Source organism: Canis aureus, chromosome 30, assembly GCF_053574225.1.
Source record: "Canis aureus isolate CA01 chromosome 30, VMU_Caureus_v.1.0, whole genome shotgun sequence".
NCBI lineage: Eukaryota > Metazoa > Chordata > Mammalia > Carnivora > Canidae > Canis > Canis aureus.
Genome location: NC_135640.1, coordinates 42343742 through 42365375, shown reverse-complemented (window position 1 = coordinate 42365375; position 21634 = coordinate 42343742). Strand labels below are relative to the sequence as shown.

Sequence of the window (21634 nt, the reverse complement as noted above, 5' to 3'; positions counted from 1 at the left end):
CATATAGGAGAGGGACTGGTGTCCATATGTAAAGAATTCTTGCAAGTCAATAAGAAAGAAAAATAACTCCCTTGAGAAATGGGGTCTACTCCAATGAGAGGAGTAGATGCTTCTAAAGAGAAGACGTACAAATGACTCAGGGAGCACATGAAGAGAGGCTCCACATCACTCGCCATCAGGGAAATGTGAATCAAAGCCAAAAAGAGATGCACTTCACACCTGCTGGGATGGCTAGAAGCAAAGACAACGACAAGCCAGAGAGAACGTGGCAAGTGGGGCCCTTACATACGTTGCTGGCAGGGACGTAAAATGCAGGGCAGCTGTCATAGAAAATAGTTCGTGAGACTCCTAACTCTGGGAAATGAACAAGGGGTAGTGGAAGGGGAGGCGGGCAGGGGGATGGGGTAACTGGGTGACGGGCACTGGGGGGGGCACTTGATGGGATGAGCACTGGGTGTCATACTATATACTGGCAAATCAAACTCCAATAAAAAAAATACCAAAAAAAATGTAGTCTTAAACAGGTTGAGGTCTTAAAAAAAAAAAAAAAAAACCCAAAACAAAAAAAAAGAAAATAGTTTGTCCATTTCTCAAAAAGTTAAACACAGACTTGGTATACACCCCAGCAGGTACATATTCCATCCCCAGGTACATATCCGAGACAGAAGAAAACATACGCCCACACAAAAACATATTTAAAAACTTATAAATAACTGTTCGTGGCGATGTCATTCATAACAGCCAAAAGGTAGAAGCAACTCATGTTCACTGACCTACAAACGCAGATACAAAATGCGTTCTAGCCACATGAGGGAATATTATTTAGCGATAAAAGGGAATAAAAATGGATGCAGGCTACAATATGGATGAGCCTCGGGGACATTACACGAAGAAAAAGCAAGACGCAAAGACTGCATATCACGTTGTCCCATTTATACGAAACGTCCAGCAAAGGCAAATCATACGAATGGAAAGTGGACGCTGTACAAACGGAAAGTCGCTGACGGTTGGGGTCGGGGGGATGGGGAGTGACTGCTAATGGGGCCTTTAGCGGGTGATGCAAATGTTCTAAAATTAAATCCCGCAAGTGGGCTACAAACTGCTAAAGCACACGTTACGCAGGGGAGCTTCATGGTACGTGAATTATACCCCAATGAAGCTGTTGAAAAGAAAAAACTCAGTATACAAAAAGGATTGTCCCCATCCAGAGGAGGCTGGGGGGACAGGGTGGCATGTAGGGGGGGGTCAGCTGGTGCCCCAGAGCCCCAGGCCACACCCTTGGCCTGCCTTGGATCTCAGCTCAGGCCCCCCCGCACCCCGCTGATGCCAACCCCCCTGAACCAAGCATCGCACACACCTGTCTCTGCCGCACGGCACCTGGGGGGCTGCCACCCCCACCCCCTGTCCCCCATCCTTCTGTGAGCTTCGCAGGCGCCCCTGCTGGGGCTGTCAGGACCCCCCCGTCCTACCGTCAATGTAAGCCGGCATCTGCCCGAAGATAGTGAGGTACGACTGGTAGATGACCCCCCGGAAGATCCAGTCCACTCTGCTCTCGTTGTGGATGAGGATGGCCTGCTTGGCCACCCCGAAGGACACCACCCACACAGCCAGCAGGAAGAGGAAAAAGAAGACGTCCTTCATCTGCACAGATAGGGGGGCACCAGCTGCAGCCGCCCGCACCCACATGCTCCCCCTGCCCCCCCAACACCCCCGGGCTGTGCGCTCCACCATGCAGGGAGCTGCCGCCGACACCCAGGGCAGGGATGCTGGGCCCACAGTCCCGGGCCTGCCCCGTATCCTAATGGGGTATGCATAGGAGGGGCTGGATGTGACTGTGGCCCACAGGGTGGGAGAGCGACAGGATCCGCAGCAGGGACGAGGGAGGAGCTGTGGGGGTCAGGGGAGGCCGCCTGGAAGAGGTGACCTATAGGCAAAGACCTGGGACCGGCGAGCGGGGGGTGGGGGCACCAGGGAAGCAGGACACGGGAACCCAGAGGTGTGCTCGAGGCCTGGAGCACCTCACCTGCAACCAGCATGAGGACCCCTCGTCCCCTTACCATCCGCTTCACGATGATTATCTTGGGCCCCAGCGTCTTACTGACGGTAAAGATGTGCATCAGCCGGAGGCAGAACATGATGAAGTCCAGAGACAGGATGACGCGCCCGGGGTACAGCAGCCCTGGTATGAGCCTGGCCCGGGGCGGGATCAAGGGGCCCTCAGCTCGCCGCGCCCGGAGCCTGTCCCAGCTGCCCGCCCGCCCCCCGCCCCCGAGTGCGCCTGTGGCTCCGGAGGCCTCTGGACCCCAAGCACTGAGCATGGGGTGGGGGGTCAGGGGCCAGCGCTTCCATGAGGTCTTCAGAAAAGTCCGAAAGCCCAGCCTTGGGCAGGGTAGGCAGGCCACGCCGGCCCCTCGGGAAGCCACGGCAGGGCGTGATGGGCAGTGGGGTGGCCCGCGGCCGCAGAGGAGGGCGGGGGGCCGCAGGGCCGGCCGGGGGCAGGGAGCTCCGCACCTGCCCCTGTGCCCCCCAACAGTCCCAGGCCTGACGGTCAGGCTCGGGGGGCCGTGGCACGGGGGCCGCGCACCTGCAGCTCAGGCCAGCTGCGAAGAGCAGGATGGCACCGATATCCAGCTTGTTCCAGAAGTCGCTGAAGTACAGGAGAGCCACCTTCATCAGGCCGAAGTCGTCGGGGTCGTAGAGGAGCTGCGAGGAGACAGGGCTGGGGGCCCGTCCGCGCCGTCGCCGCCCCAGCCATCCACATGCTCCCTCCCCAGAGCGAGTGGGGGGGGCGGGGGGGAGTGAGGCCGGGCGCGCGGGTCCATCCCCAGGCCTGGAGCTACAGGGGGGGTTCCCCGGCGCCCGAGCCCGCCCCTGCCCTGCCACAGCCCTGCCCAACCTGCAGGCGCATGCTGTCGGGGCGTCCCCCCTCTCTGTCCCGCCAGCCAGCTCCCCGGGACCCCGGCTCGCCTGCTTCTGCGGCAGCCCTGGCCCCATGGACGAGCCAGCTGCAGGTCCCAGGGGCCGGTCACGTGGGTCGGGGATGCGGGGAAGGGGCGAGGGGGCCGGTGGGCGCACCTGCCGCAGCTCCTCGCACACCAGCGAGAAGAGCCAGAAGTAGATGAGGTACTCGCACCAGGAGGGCGTGGGCTGGAAGTCCACCATGAGCACGTAGGCGAAGAGGCACAGGAAGGCGAAGTAGGACAGGATGTTGAGGTGGAAGATGACCACAGGCGCGTTGAAGAAGGCGCGGACCCGCAGCAGCCCCTTCGTGGCCTGCAGCCTCCTCTCCCTGCAGGCAGACGGGGCCGGTGGAATGGAGTGGCGGGGGCTGAGAGCCCCAGGGACCTCTGCCTCCCCCGGGGACTGGGGCCCTGTGCTCGTGTCACGTGGCAGAGACACAAGCCCCAGACACAGCCTGCATCCGTGCAGCCCGCTGACCCTGCCCACGCGGCCACGCACATGGCGCCACCAGACAGCTCCACCGAAGGGGGGACCCTGAGAGCCTGGGCTCTGGTTTCACTAGGACTGAAACGAATGCTTGGCTAAATGGGTGCTCAGGGCAGAGAGGGTGCTCAGGGCAGGACAGGTGTCTGGGCAGGGTGGGTGCTCGGGGCAGGGCAGGTGTCAGGACAGCGAGTGTGCTCAGGGCAGGGAGGGTGCTCAGGGCAAGGCAGGTGTCAGCGCAGGGTGGGTGCTTGGGGCAGGGTGGGGTGCTCAGGGTAGGGCAGGTGTCACGGCAGCGAGGGTGCTCAGGGCAGAGAGGGTGCTTGGGGCAGGGTGAGTGCTTGGGGCAGGGTGGGTGCTCAGGGTAGGGCAGGCGTCAGGGCAGGGAGGGTGCTCAGGGCAGCGAGGGTGCTCGGGGCAGGGTGGTTGCTCGGGGCAGGGCGGGTGCTCACTGTAAGGTGGGTGATGATGCAGACCAGGTGCTCCCCCCACGGTGGGTGCTTGGACATAGCAGGTGCTCAGCACACAGTGGGTGCCCGGCACGGGGGCACCCTCCCTCCCCTCCTGCCCACCTTCTCTACCCTCCTGGCAGCCAGTGACACCCACGAGGACAGTGACCCCCCGAGGCACACTGGGGACGGCAGCCCAGGCCCTGCCCCTGAGCAGCACCCGGCAGCGCTGGCACCTGAAGGTGATGAGGCCGGTATAGAGCAGCGGGAAGGCCACCATACACAGGATCACCCGCCACAGCCCGTTGTCCACGCACAGCTGGCCCCACCACACCTTCGTTAGAAAGGCCTGTGGGCAACGGGGAGCTTCAGCCCAGAGGTACCCTGGGCCACGCCCCTGGGGTGAGCCTGCATCCCCCGAGCAAGGGGCCCGCCCAGGCACAGCACAAACCGGGCCCCATCTGAGGGCTGAGGGACAGGCTCCGGGGCGGGGGGCAGGAGGACCGTGGGCTCCCGGGCAGGAACACCGGCAGGGTCCCCAGGTCCCCGAGGGCCCGCAGCACAGGGACCCGCGTGCCCCCAGGTGGGCAGAGGCCGCGTCCGCACCGCAGCCCCCCGCCGCGCTTCCAGCAAGCGAGCCCGCAGAGGGTCACCTGGATGCCTCCGTGCGACACGAACTTCATGTCTTCGGCCTTCAGGGCCAGCTGCAGGCAGGTGGTCCGCCCCCAGGCCTCTGACACCCGGGTGAGCAGCTTCTGAGCTCTCTCCTCATCCTTCCGGTGGCACTCGGTGAACACCCCTGGCGGAAGGAAGGTCCCCGTCACAGCAGCAGGGTCCCAGTCAGACCCGGGGCAGCGTCAGGGCGCGGCTCGTCCCCATGGCGCGGGCCGGGCAGGAGCAGGGGCGGAGGCCGGGGACCAGGGCCCTGGGGGCACGGGGGGAGTGTGCCAGCGTCCCCGGCCGCCGCGCCCGAGCTCACCGATGGCTCTGTGCTCACACTCGTCGGCGAGCGCCAGCATCTCCTCCAAGCTGTCCGTGTCTTCCTCCTCCTTGGCCAGCTCCTTCAGGATCTTGCTGCAGGCCACGGCCGCCACGATGCAGTCCTGGCTCTGGGCACAGGGGAGCCACGGTGAGGACAGGGACAGTCCAGCCAGGAGCCCCCGACACACGCCGGGGCGATGAGAACAGGGGCCTCACAACAGCAGGGGCCGCCAGGTCCATATAAACCGTTTGGGTCGCCCCGAATCAGGAGGGGATCCTGAGCTGGCCAGTGGGCTGCTGCCCCCCCCCCCCCGGAGCACAGACTGGACACGGGCCACCTGCACGGCCCTGCCAGCATGAGGCCCAGCACTGCCTGGGCATCTGGTCGACCCCAGGCACGGGGCTAAGGGGCAGAAACAGGATCAGGTCCACGCAAACCCCCCTCAGGCTCGGGTACCCCGTCCCTGGGGCCCTGCAAGTCCCAGGTTCCAGAGATGCTGGGGAAAACTACTCTTTCACTTCCCTTTAGGAAGAGAATCTGCCAGAAGTAGAGGAGCCCCACGTGTGGGGGCCTTGGGCCTGGCACGCCCTCCGTCGTGACCACGAGGCTGCCCATAGCCCAGTGGCGAGGGCGCTGAGGGCTCGGGGTCCCGGACAGCCTAGTAGGGGGCTCAGGGCAGGGCACATCTGGGGCCTGGTCCCCGTGTCAGCCACAGATGGTCTCTGTCGAGACCCCAATGGTCAGTAGACAGACAGGCAGGCCCTCCGGGGATGGCACCTCCTACAGAGTCTCTACTGACCAGGTCGGCCACAGCTTGGGTGCCAACCCCCCGGAACCCACCCGCGCGGGCCGAGGACGGGGGCTCCACCAGCTGTGCGGGCGTGCTGAGCCTCAGCCCTGGACAGAGCTGCAGGACACCGTGCACCTGCTGAAAATTTTCTTACCTGAGCCAAGCTCTCTGGGCCCCTGGGGCCCCTCCTGGGGTCCCAGAGGCCCACGGCGCCCCTGCAAGGCCACGGGCTCCTCTCTTCCACCTGCCGTTGGCACTGGGCTTCCTGGCCACACTCCCTCCCTGGCTGGAGCCCCATCGCTGGCCCACACGCAGCCATGCGTGCTGAGAGACGGATCCAGTTACCTGCGCCCAGATGATTTCTGCTAGCTCCCGACGGTTCTGGACGATGGCCCAAATGAGAAGATCACGAACCGGGTCCATGGTGAAGGCCACATGGCCTGACGAACGCTTGTAGAGGGACCGGAGACTCACTCCCTGCATCTGGTGAGCAGTGGACATTCAGAACCTCTCCTAGGTCCTCACTATAGCCTCAGTATCCCCGGGTGGGCCTGGTGGGGGTGCACGCCCAGAGCCCAGCTCCACGCCTTCCCAGAACCACTGTCCCCGGGTGGGGGGGGGGGGGGTGGCGAGCCCTGCGGCCTGCATTTTCAACAACACCCTGGACCGATTTCATGCACGCTGGAGTTTTAAAACCATCACTCTGGAGACACATAGAGACGTTCAGAAAGTGGGGTGCCCCGCTAACACCTTCACCAACGATTGCAGCCTCTCGTCTACACCCCAGGCACCCTGAGTTTCCTTAGTCTCGTCTGATGGCATCAAAGCCTTTTTCTATGAGGCCAACTTCTAGCACAGAGTCCACTATAGATTCATGGCTGTGAGCTCCTCTAGGGAATCCTCACGGTGTCTCCTGCAGAGGAGGCCACAGAGAAAGCCCAAACACACAAGGATGACACGTGAGCAGGAGGACACCTCGCCCCCAGACACCCTCGATTTACACAGTGACCTGGGAGGCCAGCTTCCTGGCTGATCAATAAGTGAACATGTATTCAGACAGGCTGGAAACAACCTCCAGAAGTGAGAACGCATGTCCCACACCACACACAAAATTCCACTTTCTACGACCTTAGAAATTTCCTGAAGGCTTGTCTTTATATTATAAAGATTCATTGAGGGGACACCTGGGTGGCTCAGCGGTTGAGCGCCTGCCTTCAGTCCAGGGTGTGATCCTGGAGACTCGGGATCGAGTCCCATGTCGGGCTCCCTGCATGGAGCCTGCTTCTCCCTCTGCCTGTGTCTCTGCCTCTCCCTCTGGGTCTCTCATGAATAAATAGATAATCTTTTAAAATATTAAAATTAAATTAAAAAATAAAAAGATTAGTTGATAAACTCAATAAACTACAGACGTGGTTAATGGTGAGCTTCCACTTTGGATCCTCTTAAAGGTTTATCTTAAATGCACTAGGACCGAGAAGAGCAGAATTGTGAATGTAGAAAACCAAGCCACAACCACGTCTTTCTCAGGGGTCATCGTAGCTCACCTGGGACAATGGATGAATTTGAAAACCTCAAGGAAGTGGACAATTTTCTACCAGAAAAAGAAAACAAACCCAAATTTCATCATGGAACACAAAGAAAACCTAAATCCAGAGATTGTCAGAAAAGAAACTGAGAGTGTTCTCAGAGCTACCACCCAAAAAAGGCACTGAGCCCCGACGGACACACAGGAGAGCCCACCGGGCTCGTAAGGACAGTGAGTTTCAGACGCGTGAACTTTTCCCGGGCAAAGAACTGAGGCAGGTTTCCGGTGGTTTTCATAAGAATGATATAAAGCTGCTGCCGGAACCTGACAAAGACAGCCCCCAAGACACCACCACGATTAAAAGTGCTGAAAATAGAATTCTGCAACCTGGTTGTCAAAGAGCCATTAGTAAATATTAAATTATGTTAAATTATATGAATTTGCAGATCGATCATATTAAAAAAAAAAAACAAAAAACAAAAAACAAAAAAAAGTGCTGAAAATATGGGCCACGAAACCCAGCACCGCACTACCCACGTGTCACCCGGCCATCCAGTTGAGATCAAAACAGGAATAGAAGTGTTTCGCCATCAGGAAGTCCATTAAAGCGACTCAGCAAATTCATAGGTTAAATAAGAAGGAGAACACCTCAAATTCTCAAAACTCAGCACCTGGGCTTCGTTTGTAAGAGCTTCAAGAACTGGGAGGTGGATACTCGCTGACATAAATGCAGGGCTGGCCTCGCACCTCGGGATTCCCATTGAGTACGGACAGAGGCTCGAAAAATGCCGTCACCCCGGCTGCAGTGCACGTGCTGGGCACCCGCACAGGGATGTGGTGGGGCCCCGCTGACCTGACCACGTGGACTCGGGGGTACGAGGCACGAGGGAGGGCATTTTCCTCATACGTGAGCTCTTGCACCGTTTGAATTTGGAGGACGGGCTGGATCGCGTCCTCCAAATTTGTATGTCGGAGCCCCGCCTCCTACACTGACTGTATTTGGAGACGGGGCGTCTAAGGAGGTGATTAAGGTCCTGATCTGATCGGACCGGGCTCCCCGTACGAGGGACGGACACTCGCTCTCGGCATCTCTCTGCGTGCACACCCAACAGACCATGTGTAGACACGGCAAGGAGGCGGCCGTGCTCAAGCCAGGAGAGAGGCCCTGCTGGAAACCAGCCCCGCGGACGCCCCCCCCCGCCCCCAGGGACCGTGGCCGCCAGACTGCCGGAGCCCCACCATCTGTGGTTCGAAGCCGCCCGGCCTACAGTATTTCGTGAGGGCGGCCCCAGCAGACACGATAGGGAGCATATTTCTTTTTTCCAATAAATATAAAGGATAATTTCTTTAAAAAAAAAAGGTGGGGGGAGCACGAAGGACCGCGCAGGCCTATGGGGGGCTGGGACCACAACCACCAGCACGCACGCTGAGCTTGATGTTGGGCACGGGGAGCAGGAGCCGCGGGCGCTCGCCGGTCCGGGGCCGCGGGTACAGCGGCTGCGTGAAGTCCCCCAGGAGCTCCCGGAGCACCTGGGCCACGTGGTGCATCTGCACGCGGGGGGCGGGCCTGCAGGCCGGCCGCTCGGGCTCCTCGGCCAGCACCTTCTGAAGCTTGCTGTGGAACAGGCAGGAGGGGTCCAGGTGCTGGTACAGATGGAGCAGGGTGTCCCAGGTGACGAACTCCTTCAGCCGCACCCCGTTCTCCAGGAAGAGCTTCACGAACTCGGGCTTGTTGGAGATGAGGGCTGCCATCATCACGGGGTGCAGCTCTGAGGGCTGAGAGACAGCACCGTGGGGGCGCACGCCTCACGCAGCCCCGACAGCCCCGACGACACGCCGACTGCATCGTCTCCACCTTGGGAAGCGGGGAGGCTGCCCCGGGGGGCTCCCTACCAGGATCGAGGACTCGATCCCCTCGCTCCCGCCAAGCCCTACCTTCCACTGCCGCTCGTCGGAGAAGATCTCGCTCCGCGCGATGTCCACGCGGTTCCACGCCACCGCTAACTTCAGCTGGTGGTCCCAGTTCTCGTGGCCAAAGTAGTCATGGCTCCGAGAGGCTGCAGGGAAAAGCACTCGCGTCGGGGAGCTGCGGCCCAGGCCCCAGAGGCGCTGGCCCTGCCATCGGCTGGAGTCAGGCGGGAGGCACCGGCCACCAACTTGGGCTCTCGGTGACCCTGACCCAGGAGCGTGCCCAGCCCCCGCCCCCCGCCCCCTCACGGACGCACGGTCCCTCGCGGTGCGGGCGCCAGAGGACCTCCGAGGTTGGGGCATCGCTCTGGCCCGCCCGCCCCCCTGCTGGTCAAGCCCCACGGCCCCTAAGCTTCAGGGAGACACAGTCTCTGACCGGCAGGTGCACGAACACTCGAGACTCACACCCGCCCACGCCGTCAACTCCCTTTCCCGCCTTGAGTGCAAAGCCGCGGGCTGGCCCGGGCTCTCACGACGGGCGTCCTGCCAACAGGTTCTGCGCTCTCGCTGCCTTTACAGCTGGAAGCTTGGGCTGTTATTGGGGGGAGGGAAGAAGGAACGGGGACCCCTTCCTGACAGCACGCGCAAAGGCCGCCGTGCGGCGCACTATGGGGACCTGAGCATAAAGGCTGCGCCTGCAGCGGGCAGGGATTTCTCGGGGTGCCAAGGACATGAGCCCTACAGATGGAATGGGTCGATTAAGTTCCAGTAAAACATACACCTTCCGGGGCGCCCGGGGGCTCAGCGATGGAGCGTCTGCCTTTGGCCCAGGTTGTGACCCCGGCGTCCCGGGATCAAGTCCTGTAACCGGCTCCCCGCATGGAGCCTGCTTCTCCCTCTGCCTGTGTCTCGTCCTCTCTCTGGGTGTCTCATGAAAAAATAAATAAAATCTTTAAAATAAAAAAATATATATATGCCTTCCACTCTCCAGAGACACCTTGTAGGGAAGAGCAAAGTAGGCCAGGCACTGTCACGTGGACGTAACAGAGGATCTGTGTCCGAGTACATCAGGAACTCTTCCTGCTCCAAAACCAGGAGGCACATAAGCAAATAAGCGTGGACAGAAGACCAGAAAGGCCTGTCCCCGGGAGGACACACACCTGGCCAAGGAGCCGCTGGTGTCAGCGGCCATCAGGGAGACGCAGATTCAAACCACCCTGAGCTGTGACCTGTCACCCCCGGGGACGGCGGGCCATCCCAAGCACTGGAGCCCACGGGGCGCTGGAGCCTGCGGCCGGCAGCGGGGGAGGGCGGTGCGAGCTTGCCGCACGACAGCCGGGCTCTCTTATAGAGCTGACCCGCCGTGTGCCATGGAGCCCCAGGAACTCCAGTCCTACATGTGGCCCCAAGAGAAACGAGAAGCCCCAGGAGAATAAGAGCAGCCTTAGTTACGACCACCCCACGCTGGAGGCGGCCTGCGCGTGTAGCGCCAGGCGGGCGGGAAGCCCGGCGGCGGTGGCGGGATCGCGGGTCGGGGGACACTGACGGTGGGAAGGAGCAGAGCTCTGGGACGTGCAGCAACGGGCCAGGGCCTCCCAGCTGTTGCACAGAGCCCGGGAAGGGAGGTGCAGAAGCGCTCGGAGCCTGGCCCATGACGGCCAGGTAAAGCCGTTTATAAGGGCAGAAGGTGCATAGACGCTTGCCCGGGGCGGGGGGCAGCCAGAGGCACAGGGAGCCTTGGGGGGCGGGGGCTGCCGCTCTCTGGGGTGGGTGCACCTGCTAAGGGGCCCGCCGCGGGGACCCAGGATGGGGACGTTACCCTTACGTCAGCCGTCCCTCAGTACAGGTGGTTTTTAAAAGGGGTCGTCGCTGCAAAACCACATCCACGTGTTTGTGTTGTTTTCCCATAAAGTCACACGATGAAGAGACAGCCCTTCCCCCCAGAGCCCCACTGCCTTTCTCCCCAGCAACCGGTTAGAACCCGCGCGGGCTCCAGAGATGGGCTGGGGCCTGTCCCCGGGCTGGCGTGTCCACACGGGGCTGCTCAGCACGGGGCCGGAGCCGGGCCCCAGCAAGGCGGCCTCCCTCCTGGGGCACGGGGCTCCACAGGGCACAGCCCTAAGGTCGCTGCCTGGGCTCTGGCTGCCGTCTACACCTGCGTCACCACCACCACCAGCGAGAAGTGAGGACTTCCAACACCCAACACCATCGAGGCTCCATCACCATCCCCACTGGGCGCCCCCCTGCCCGCTCAGTGCCCACCCCCCTGCCCGCCCGGCGCCCGCCCCAGGAGAAGCCAGGATCCGTGGCGTTGCTTCACCCCCTCCTGACACCCTGAGAGCACACGGAGACAGACGTGGGGGTCCGCCCTGGCCGTGGGCAGGGGTCCATCCCTCTCCAGCACGGGGCACGGATGGCCACGCTCAGCCCCCCGCCCCCGTCACCGCCTTCCAGGGGATCGCACCAGACACGGGCGACCCACTGTCTCTCTTCACCAAAGGCAAGGAAGGGACAGACGCCCTCCCGCCCCGTCTCTGAACAGGAGCGTCAGGCGCCGTGAAGGAGACCGTCGAACCCTGTGGTCACGCGGATGTGCACGCCGGCTCCCCCCCACCCCCACCCCGTGTCCTTGCTGGTGGGCAACTCGGGGACGAGGGCGGCTCCGATGCTATCGAACCGGCTCTTCCCGGTCCCCTGTGGCCCCCGACAGCCGTCCTCACGTGCAGCCCCTGGGCCTGGTTTTAACCGTCTCGCTGGTTCTCGGAGGTTTTGTCAGGAGAAGGCGGGGAGCAAAGCCCAGGTCTAAGCGTCTCCTGCGAGCGCTTCCTGCCGGGCCGCCCCGTGTGCCTCGAGGGTGAGGAGCGCCCGGCGGGGAGAACCCAGGCTTCCTGGCATCGGGGACACCCACATCCCTGTGGGCGCCAGCGGGAGGGACGGGGCACCTGCCGTTCCCAGGGGCGCGGGGCAGAGGGCAGACCAAGCGGTTGGCCCAGGCCCGGCCACTGCAGAGCTTTAGTGTCCGGGAGGGTCCCTGCGGCGTGGGGGCCAGCGGGGCGCAGGCCCGGCAGGACGCACGGGGGTCAGGGCTGCCCTTCCGAGCCCGGGACCGGCACGCGCGGCCGTGATGACCGCAGCCACCTCACGCGGCTGCACTTGGGTTCCAGCAAGAAGGGAAGGTGCAGAAAGGAGCCCAAACCGCCAGCACCGCCGCGGTGCCCCAGCCCAGCACGGTCCACCCCCTGACCGAGGCCTCCGTGTCCCGCCCCTGCGAGCCCAGGGCCCCGGCGACCCTCGCTGCGCGGCTCCCTCTCGCCCCGGGCGGCCCGGCCCTCACCTTTCAGCAAGGCCTGCAGGATGGCCACGTCCACGTCCTGCTGCCCATCCTTGCCTTCGCGGAACACGGTCAGCAGCTGCCGCCTCCGCACGATGTCTTGGATCTGCGACAAACACCGCCCGCTGAGGTCTGGGGGACAAGCAGGGCCCCGCCTCCTCGAAGGGCACCCGCAGGACCACAGACCCCGGACACGCAGCCAAGAGCCCAGGTGCGAGTCCCGCCTGCCTGTCGGCCGCGGCCACCACCTCGCCTCCCCACTGCCCAGGCCATGAAGACGGAGACGCCGCAAGGACGGGTATGCAACGTTCAGTGGCTCGGAGACCACAGGAAGCGCCCTGGGGATCACTGTGTCCCCAGAGAGCTCCCAAGAACCGCGCCCGCCCGCCCCCTCCCCAGTGAGCGCTGCTGCCCCTGCAGGGCCTAAGCCCCCAGCAGGTGCTGACGCCCGCATCCGCCCTCCACTGGGTCAGCCAGGGCCCCCCACGCCCCATGACCCCCCCACCCCATGTCCCCCACCCCATTCCCCCTGTGCCCCTCACCCCCAGGCCCCCCACCCTATGCACCCCCGTGACCCCCACCCCGTGACCCCCCATGCCCCATCTCGTGACCCCCACCCCATGATCCACCCGTGACCCCCCACCCCGTGCCCCTTGTAGCCCCCCACCGCGTGACCCTCCATGCCCCTCACCCCCAGGGCCCCCTAACCCGTGACCACCATGGCTCCCCACTCTGTGACACCCCCCACCCCATGCGCCCTACCCCGGGCCCCTCTACCTCATGCCCCCTACCCCGGGCCCCACCCCATGCCCCTCACCCCCCAGGGTCCCCCACCCCGTGCCCCCCCATGGCCCCCCACTCTGTGATACCCCCCACCACTTGCCCCCTACCCCGGGCCCCCCACCTCATGACCCCACAGACCATGCCCCCCACCCCCGGGCCCGTGTGCTCGCTCACTTTTTTGGTCCACTCGACGACACTGCTCTCGGGGAGGGTCTCAAACATCTCGCGGAAGAACACGCTGAGCGCCTGCTGGATCCTGGCGATGGTGATCTCCGCTGTGGGCAGGCCGGCCACCTGGGCGATGACGTCCGCCACGCGGCCCGAGCCCTCCACGACCACACAGGGGGTGCCGTTGGTGATGGCGTTGTAGATGGTCTGCAAGAGAGTGCGCCCCTGAGCCCCGCGCCCGCCCACCCCGACGCCCCCCGCACCGGGCACTTCGCGGCGGCGCTGGCTCAGGGCCTCGGGGCCCCCGAGAACGTACAGAAAACATGGAGCTTGGTGGGGCAAGGGGGGCTCACCCTGACGGCGGGGGGCGCGCGCCCGACTGGCCAGCTCCCTCCAGCCTACGGCACAGGTGGACCGTGACCCCCGCACCGCTGAGACCCTGCACCCCTGCGGCCCGGGAGCGTCTGCAGGAGCCAGTGCTGCCCATCCCAGGGGGACAGGACCACCAGGGCACAGCCCCGGACACCTGGTGACGTCACTTTCAGGGAGGGACTCGGGACCCCCCGGGCCAAGGAGGCAGGTGTGGGTGCCATCTGCAGGGCCCCATGCAGATGTGCTCCATGTGGGGGGCGGGGCAGGTGCCCTCCCGTCCATTCCCCAGGTCCCCTCCTATCCATCCCCCCGGGTCCCCTCTCATCTGTCCCCCCAGGTCCCCTCCCATCCATCCCCCCGGGTCTCCTCCTGTCCATCCCTCAGAGCCCTCCCATCTGTCCCACCAGGTCCCCTCCCGTCCATCCCCCCGGGTCCCCTCCTGTCCATCCCCCTGGGCACCCTCCCATCTGTCCCTCTGGACGTCCTCCTGTTCGTCCCCCCGGGTCACCTCCTATCCATCCCCCTGGGCGCCCTCCTGTCCGTTCCCCTGGGCGCCCTTCTGTCTGTCCCCCCAGGTTCCCTCATGTCCATCCCCCTGGGCACCCTCCTGTCTGTCCCTTGGGTCTCCTCCCGTCTGTCCCCTGGGTCGCCTCCTGTTCACCCCCCTCGGGTCCCCTCCCATCCGCCCCCGCAGGGGCCCTCCCGCCCGTGAATCCTCCTGCAAGCACTGAACATATACGGACGTTTCCGGGGCGCCCTCCTGCCCCACCCGTGCAGGCTGTGACGTTATCCTGCCCCCACCAGGCCACAGTGGCTCAGCGCTCTGCCAGGAAGGCAAACCCCACGCCGTCGTGGGTCCTCCGGGGACTGTGTTAAAACCACCCAGGAGCCTGCTTTACACTCGGCTGCCTGTCCCGGGGGGCTGGGGTGGGGTCTGAGGGCCGCCACCCCGTGAAGCCTTCCCGGGAGGTTTTGGCCGCAGGTGGCCGCCCTGCAGTCCTGGAAGCGGAGCCATTCGGCCCCATTGTAGCTGCAGTCCCCCCACCCGGCGCCCCTCTTCCCGGCCACCCAGGGTGAAGCCTGCACACCCCCCCACCGCAGGGCACCCCCTGGAGGGCCGCCTTCCCACCACCCCTGGAGGGGCCCTGCCACACACCCACCTCCTGCTCCTGCCCCCGCCCCCCACCAGTGACCCCGCTGGGATGCGGGCCAGGGGCGTCGGGCCAGCAGCCCCACCTGAGCAGAGCTTGGCCCCAGGGCCCCCCGCCAGACCAGTACTCACGTGCAGGGTGCCAGGTCCCCCTTCCAGCACCACACAGACCACGGGGATCTTGATGGCCACACCTGGGACGAGGCACGGAACCCCGATTTAGGGGCCACGGGGGCTCGACGCTCCACCTGGGCGCTCTGGCCCACCTCCCGCCAGCCCCAGCCTCGCTGTGGCAGGAGTACCCGGCGGGAGACGGGCACCAGGTACCAAGCAGCTCCCCAAGGCTGCTCGTTCTGCGGGCCCTGGGATGGCTCCCCAGCCGCGTCCTCGTGCTCCCGTCTGGGGCGGGAGGGGGGCAGCGCGGTCCCCCTGGCCGGCCACCACGACCAGCCGGCTTCCCTCAGACCCGGGCACACCTCGGGGGACAGCCCAAGCCCGCGGGCGTAAGGTGCCATCAAGACAGGTCCTCCAGGGGACCCTAACCCGCAGGGAGTGCCCCCCAACGGCACAGAGCCAGAACCTCCTGCCACTGCGGGTCCCTTCTCCGCCCCCCGAATCGTGTGCGAATCCCTGTGTCCGTCCTTCCTGAGTCCTAGAGTCCACCCCATCTCGCCCACAAGGGGAAAGATGTCAGGGCCGCATTCTGCGCCTTATTTCTGAACCGAGCCCGTGCGTGGTGTAGTGACTGCGGGGGTTCTGTGACCTGAGAGAGCAGAAAAGCGGGGGGCTGGCCCCCACCTCCCCCCACCGGTTAAACCAGGTGAGAGATGTTCCTGTTGAACAAGTGCAAAGAGATGCTGGGAAGGAATCCAGGTGTGTCTGAGGGCACCCCCGGCCCCGCACCTGTTCACATCCTGGTCACGGCCGGCTGTGCCCCAGACCCCCTGGCCAGCCCGCCCCCGCTCTGCCCCGAAAGCCCTCAAAGACGTGCTCCACTCGCCTCCTTTTTCCTTCGTCTGCTCCGATATGAACTTCTCCAGCTTCGTCCTCAGGGGGATCTCCACCCCGTAGCGGCCGTGGGTCCCGTCGTCCACAAGGATGAAGTGGGAGTGGTTGCTGTCCAGGCAGGTCAGGTGCCCTTGGCCCTCCTCGTCCATGATGTACTCAGCAGGAAAGCTGCCCTGGGGACACAGACAGACGGGACGTCCTGCGCCTCGAATGCCAGGCAAGGGGGCGTCCAGGTCCTGATCCCCAGGACCTACGAACGTTATGTTATTTGGAAAAAGAGCCACAGCAGATCTGATTAAAGCTAAGGACCGTAACATGGGAAGATCTTCCTCAAGGGGCCAGGCAGGTCCCAGAGGGCATCCCAGTGTCCTCACAACGGGGAGGAGAGGGGGATCCCCTACAAGAGGAGGGCCCGGCGACGGTGAAGGTGGAGATCAGAGCACTGTGGCCACAGCAGCCCCCCCCCCAACCCAGGGACACGCACGGGAAGGAGAGACTGTTGTGTCCCCAGAAGCTAACGTGGACCAAAGGGACGGGATGTCAGACTCCCAAGCCCCTACGGGCGGGAGACAGTGGCTAACCTGCAAGAGCAGAGCATGATGGTCCCTGGGGCAGCGGCCTGGGGCGGGGGGCAGGGGAGGCCACAGGACAGAGCCTCGTGTCAACCTAACGGATTTCCCTGCCGGGCTTGGAGGTCGCCTGGGACCCGGGCCCCCTTATTCCTGCCACGGTCCCCCTCTTGGAATGAGGACGTGCAGCTATTCCGTGATGCCCGTCCCACCATCGCGTGCTGGACGACAGGCACTGGCTTTCCAGCGTGGCGAGTCCACACACGCAGGCGACATCACACCCCGGGGTCCAGACGGCGGCCCGTCCGGGGCAGCACCTGGCGGGATCCTACTCACCACCTCCTCTGACCCCACGGCCCGCCCCAGGAGTGGGCGCTGAGCTCACCGAGGGGTGGACCAGGCCCTCGCGGTTGTGCACGGTGCCCCACGTGGCGATGCCGACGGTGACGACCTCGCCTTCGTTGTAGCTGCTGCTCAGGGTGAAGTCTCGCACCGCCTCGCCCACCTGCTTCATCACGCCCGTGTGGGACCCGCCGGTGATAATCCAGGCCCCTGGGCAGAGGGGAGGGGGGCAGAGGTGTGCACCTGCCGCGTGCAAGCCTGACACTCAGCCCTGTGTGTTTCGGGCGGCCGTTTCCTAAGTAGGTGTGAGGCCCGGAACCAGAGCCGCGGAGGAAGCCACACTGTGGTTCTGTGTTCACGGCGGGGCGCCAGGGCCCAAGGCTCCCCGCCTGCAGCCCCCTCCCCCCCCCCCCCCCCGCAGCTTCTCTGTCCTGGCCTCGGGCACAAAGACTTAAACGTCCCTTCCTCCCCTCAGCTCCTGGGGCCTGGGTGTGGGGGGCCGAGCCCCTGCCCCTGACCGACTCGCCCTGCTGCACTGCCCGCGGCCCCCCAGCACACACCCTTCCTGCCCCCCTGCCCGGCCGGACCCGGGCACCCGCTGGGCTCGCACCGGCAGGCGGGCAGGATGAGCACCAGGCCTGGGGCTGAGAATCAGTGCCAACTGCTCTTGCAGCACCTCTCCTGCCACGAGAAAGCGGATCCCCAGTGGGGTCTGCTCCCCTAACCTGTGTCCTGGATAAGGGGAGACGCGGGGTGGAGCTGCAGCCCCGGACCTGCAGCTGCGTCCCCGGAATGCAAGCCAAGGGTGAGGTTCACTGTGTGGGTTGCCAGTCCCCGGGGCAAGGCCGACCCCTCCACCCCACCCCTCCACCCCCACCCACACGGAGGCGGTGCCTGGAAGCCCTCACCGCCTGGTGTTGCCATAGGAACAGGCTGACACCCATGGTGCTGGCTTTGGGGCCGGGAAGTGGCAGCAAGGACATTGCTATTAAACACGCAAAAGATAACCATCAAGATGTGGTAAAAGTGTCACCTGCGATTATGATTACCTGGGGGACAGGTGAGCACCTAATGGGTTCACAGCCAAGGTCACAGCCTGGGTGATGGTTGGCTACATTTAGCCAGGAAACCCCAAGAGACATGGGCCCGGGAAGACTCACACTGAGCCCGTTTTGGGTCAAGGACCAAACGGAGGGTGTGGCCCTCACCAGGTCCTAGAAAGAGGGTCAGTCAGTGTCCTCTGGGTGGCCCGTCTCACGCAGTCCCAGGATTCTTGCTTTCCCGCTATCAACCCACCCAGGGTAGCACCCCCTTGGAGGCCACGGGCACCTCGGCTGCTTCTCCAGCGTCACTCTGAGAGCGCGCCAAGGGCCGCCTCCCGTGGAGGTCACGCGGCATGGGGGACAGGGGACCCCAAGGCAATCAGCTCTCCTACAGCCCCTCCTCCCCAGATGTGGACGGACAGGTAGGTCACAGGGATTTGGCCAACAGAGACCCTCACTGACATCCCACAACTAACACAAGGGCCTCCGCCTCCTCCTGCTGCCACCACGTTAGCTCACGGTTAACTCGGGCCTCCTGTGGGCGCACAGGCGCTATGGGGAGCTGGCTAGGGCATGGCATGGCTAGGGCATGGCGCTATGGGGAGCTGGCTAGGGCTGGCGGCCCCACGAACAAGCCAAGCAGCAGCTGCGTGGGCCAGCACGGACCAGGTGAGTGCGACCCCCAGGCTACCTGTGGTCTGGGCCACCTTGACCAGGCCCCTTCGGAAGATGCTCTTCAGCCTGGGCTTCATGTTGAAGTCCTTGGCCCCACCTGTCACGGAGATGAGCAGGTTGGGTACATCCAGGCCCCAGTACTGGGTCATGAGGTGATAGATCACGCTGGAGGGTGTGTCCTGGGAGAGGCGGACGTACTGCAGGGAAGTCAGAGGGCAGCACAGGACAGGCCGTGTCAGCGGAGGGCCAGCCCAGCCCCAGAGACGCGATGGGCGCCCCCACGCCAGGCCACCTCCCACCCGGGGTCTAGAGCCAATGAGTAAAAGTGGCCCCGTCCCGGCAGGCCACAGATTGAGAGGAAGGGGGAAGGGGCAAAGGCTCAGAAGTGAGGCCCAGCGGGATGTCAGGCCACCCTGGGGAGACCAGCCCTGTGCCCACAGCACCCTCACTACCCTGCTTCTGTGGTGTGGGACACACCCAGCCCAAGGCCCACCCTACTCGGTCGTGATGGAGACCTCTGAGAGCACCGTGGTCTCCTGTGAGCCTCTGGAGCCCCTGCCCAGCCCTCCCCTTGTGCTGGCAGGTTCCATGCCTCCGGGTTTAGCCAGCCCTCCCCACACCAGGAAGGCCTCGGATCATGGCCACCTCAGATCATGGAAGGTTGATGTGAGTCCACAGTGAGAATGATGGAGGGATGGGGACCAACCTTTCCCTTCTGGCCCAGGCCCGTGAAAACAATGTCACCAAAGGCGTCTGTTGGCATCTCCTGGACATGTTTTTTTGGGTCCCAATCCTTGCCCTGCAAAGTGTGGGGCCTGGTAGCCTCCTCCAAGTGTTGCTGGCGCGTGTAGCCGCACTCACATACTACCTTCCTGCAAAGACCACACAGTTACCAAAGGAAGCCAGGTGCCTCTGTGCTCCCCTTGGGGGTGGCAACAGGGCCCTGTGGCATCAGGACATTCACCCCCCCAGTGGTGACGAGGCTCCCCCAGCAGCAGTGTCAGTGGAGGCCCAGCGGGGGGCTGAGCATCCCTCCCACACCCACAGGAACAAGAAGCCCCTCCCTGCCAAATGTCAACTCAGGCTGAGAGGGGCTTGGACTTCCACCCCCATGTGGCAATAATGAGGCGGTGCCCCCCCTTCCCTGTAGATACGTCACAGGGGACCTGCTAAAACATGCAGAATCTTATAATACCCAACACATCACAGCTTTACATCAAAAATCACTAGTAATACCAGGAACCAGGAAAATCTCCCCCAGAATGAGAAACGACAGCAGCCATCAGTGCCAAGTGATACTGACATTAGGATCACCCAACAAAGGGATCCCTGGGTGGCGCAGTGGTTTAGCGCCTGCCTTTGGCCCAGGGCGCGATCCTGGAGACCCGGGATCGAATCCCACGTCAGGCTCCCGGTGCATGGAGCCTGCTTCTCCCTCTGCCTGTGTCTCTGCCTCTCTCTCTCTCTCTCTCTGTGACTATCATAAATAAATAAAAATTAAAAAAAAAAAAAAAAAGGATCACCCAACAAGGACTTTATGGCAGCTGTCATGAAAGTGCTTTACCAAGGAATGGTGGACACACTTGGGGAAAAAATAAAAAAAAAATATAAAGTCTCAGGAAAGAGGTAGAAGATACATCAAATGGAAATTTAGAAGTAAAAGATGCACTAAACAACGAAAAAAATTAAAAAAAAAAAACTCAATGGGTGAACTCAGCCACAGAATGAAGGTGACAGAGGAAAGAATCCATGAACTTGAAGACAGAACATAGAAATAACCCAATACAAAGGGAATAAAGGGAATAAAGGGGAAAGGAGAAAAAATGCGTGGGAAATATCAGAAAGGGAGACAGAACATGAGAGACTCCTAACTCTGGGAAATGAACTAGGGGTGGTGGAAGGGGAGGAGGTCAGTGGGTGGGGGTGACTGGGTGGCGGGCACGGAGGGGGGCACTTGACGGGATGAGCACTGGGTGTTATTCTGTATGTTGGAAAATTGAACACCAATAAAAAATAAATTTATTATTTAAAAAAAAAAGAAAAGAAATAACCCAATACAAACACCAGAGAGAGTGCAGAGCTGAAGAAAGCACCAAGCGAAGAGCCGCTAGGACCTCCGGAACTACGACAAAAGATCCAACGTGCGTGTCATCAGAGTCCCAGAGGGAGGAGGGAGAGGGGGCAGCTGGGAAAGCATGTAAGGAAATTATGACCGATCACAATGAGCCCTGAGTTCTGTATGGAAGTGCTGGATCACCATATTGGGATTCCCAAAACCAGTATTACGCTGTACAGTACCTACACGGAGATCAAAATTGAAAACTTAATTTTTTTAAATAATAAACTTATTTTTTATTGGTGTTCAATTTGCCAACATACAGAATAACACCCAGTGCTCATCCCGTCAAGCGCCCCCCTTAGTGCCCGTCACCCACTCACCCCCACCCCCCACCCTCCTCCCCTTCCACCATGCCTAGTTGGTTTCCCAGAGTTAGGAGTCTTTATGAAAACAATTTTAATAAACTGTAACCAAAATAAGACCCAATTATTTACTTTCTATAAAAATCTCACTTCCACTATAACGATGGAGGCAAACTGGAAGTGACCCGACCACTCGGCAGTAGAGAGGAGCGGGATGGATGCACACAACAAGCCCGCTGGATCTCGAAGGCATTGCACTGAGTGAAAAAATGAAAAGCAAATAATAATAATAATAATAATAGAAAAAATAAAAAAGAACAAAAAACTGAAAAGCTCACATAGGGTGGGATTCCTGGTGTGACATTCTCAAGGTGGGAAAGTTATAGAGACGAAGAACAGATTCATGGTTCCTGGGGGGCTAGGGTGACAGGGGCAGAGGACGTCAGTGCAGAACCGGTGGTGGAATCTGGGGAGCTCCCTGTTTTATCTCTGCAACTTCCTAAAATCTGTAATTATTCCAAAATTAAAAGGCTAAACTCCCGCCCCCCTCCCCACCAAACACAAGGTGCAGGCTCAAAGCAGCACCTTCCGGACGCAGGGCCAGCAGGGTGCTCCGCGCGCCCACCTGCAGTCCTGCCCGGGGCCCAGCTGGCTGCACCTGGGTGATGCCGCAG

General features: G+C 62.3%; 1 protein-coding gene across 10 annotated transcripts in view; it reads right to left on the bottom strand.

Annotated features, from left to right (window-relative positions):
- TRPM2 (transient receptor potential cation channel subfamily M member 2) overlaps nt 1–21634 on the bottom strand; it is a 47966-nt gene that overhangs the window by 16150 nt on the left and 10182 nt on the right. For 5 of the 10 annotated variants that reach the window (XM_077879395.1, XM_077879396.1, XM_077879393.1 and 2 more), the window contains 17 exons: nt 19246–19411; nt 18556–18736; nt 16865–17031; nt 15903–16083; nt 15035–15096; nt 13387–13587; nt 12433–12535; nt 9126–9247; nt 8616–8966; nt 6011–6148; nt 4873–5002; nt 4547–4692; nt 4130–4242; nt 3076–3289; nt 2585–2703; nt 2058–2190; nt 1470–1641 (listed from right to left, as the gene is read on the bottom strand). In XM_077879395.1, the coding sequence (XP_077735521.1) occupies nt 1470–1641; nt 2058–2190; nt 2585–2703; nt 3076–3289; nt 4130–4242; nt 4547–4692; nt 4873–5002; nt 6011–6148; nt 8616–8966; nt 9126–9247; nt 12433–12535; nt 13387–13587; nt 15035–15096; nt 15903–16083; nt 16865–17031; nt 18556–18736; nt 19246–19411 (2699 nt within the window). Of the gene's footprint in view, nt 1–1469; nt 1642–2057; nt 2191–2584; nt 2720–3075; nt 3290–4129; nt 4243–4546; nt 4693–4872; nt 5003–6010; nt 6149–8615; nt 8967–9125; nt 9248–12432; nt 12536–13386; nt 13588–15034; nt 15097–15902; nt 16084–16864; nt 17032–18555; nt 18737–19245; nt 19412–21092; nt 21218–21298; nt 21467–21634 lie in introns of those variants that run through there. The other 5 variants (XM_077879394.1, XM_077879392.1, XM_077879397.1 and 2 more) reach the window with 5 other exon arrangements.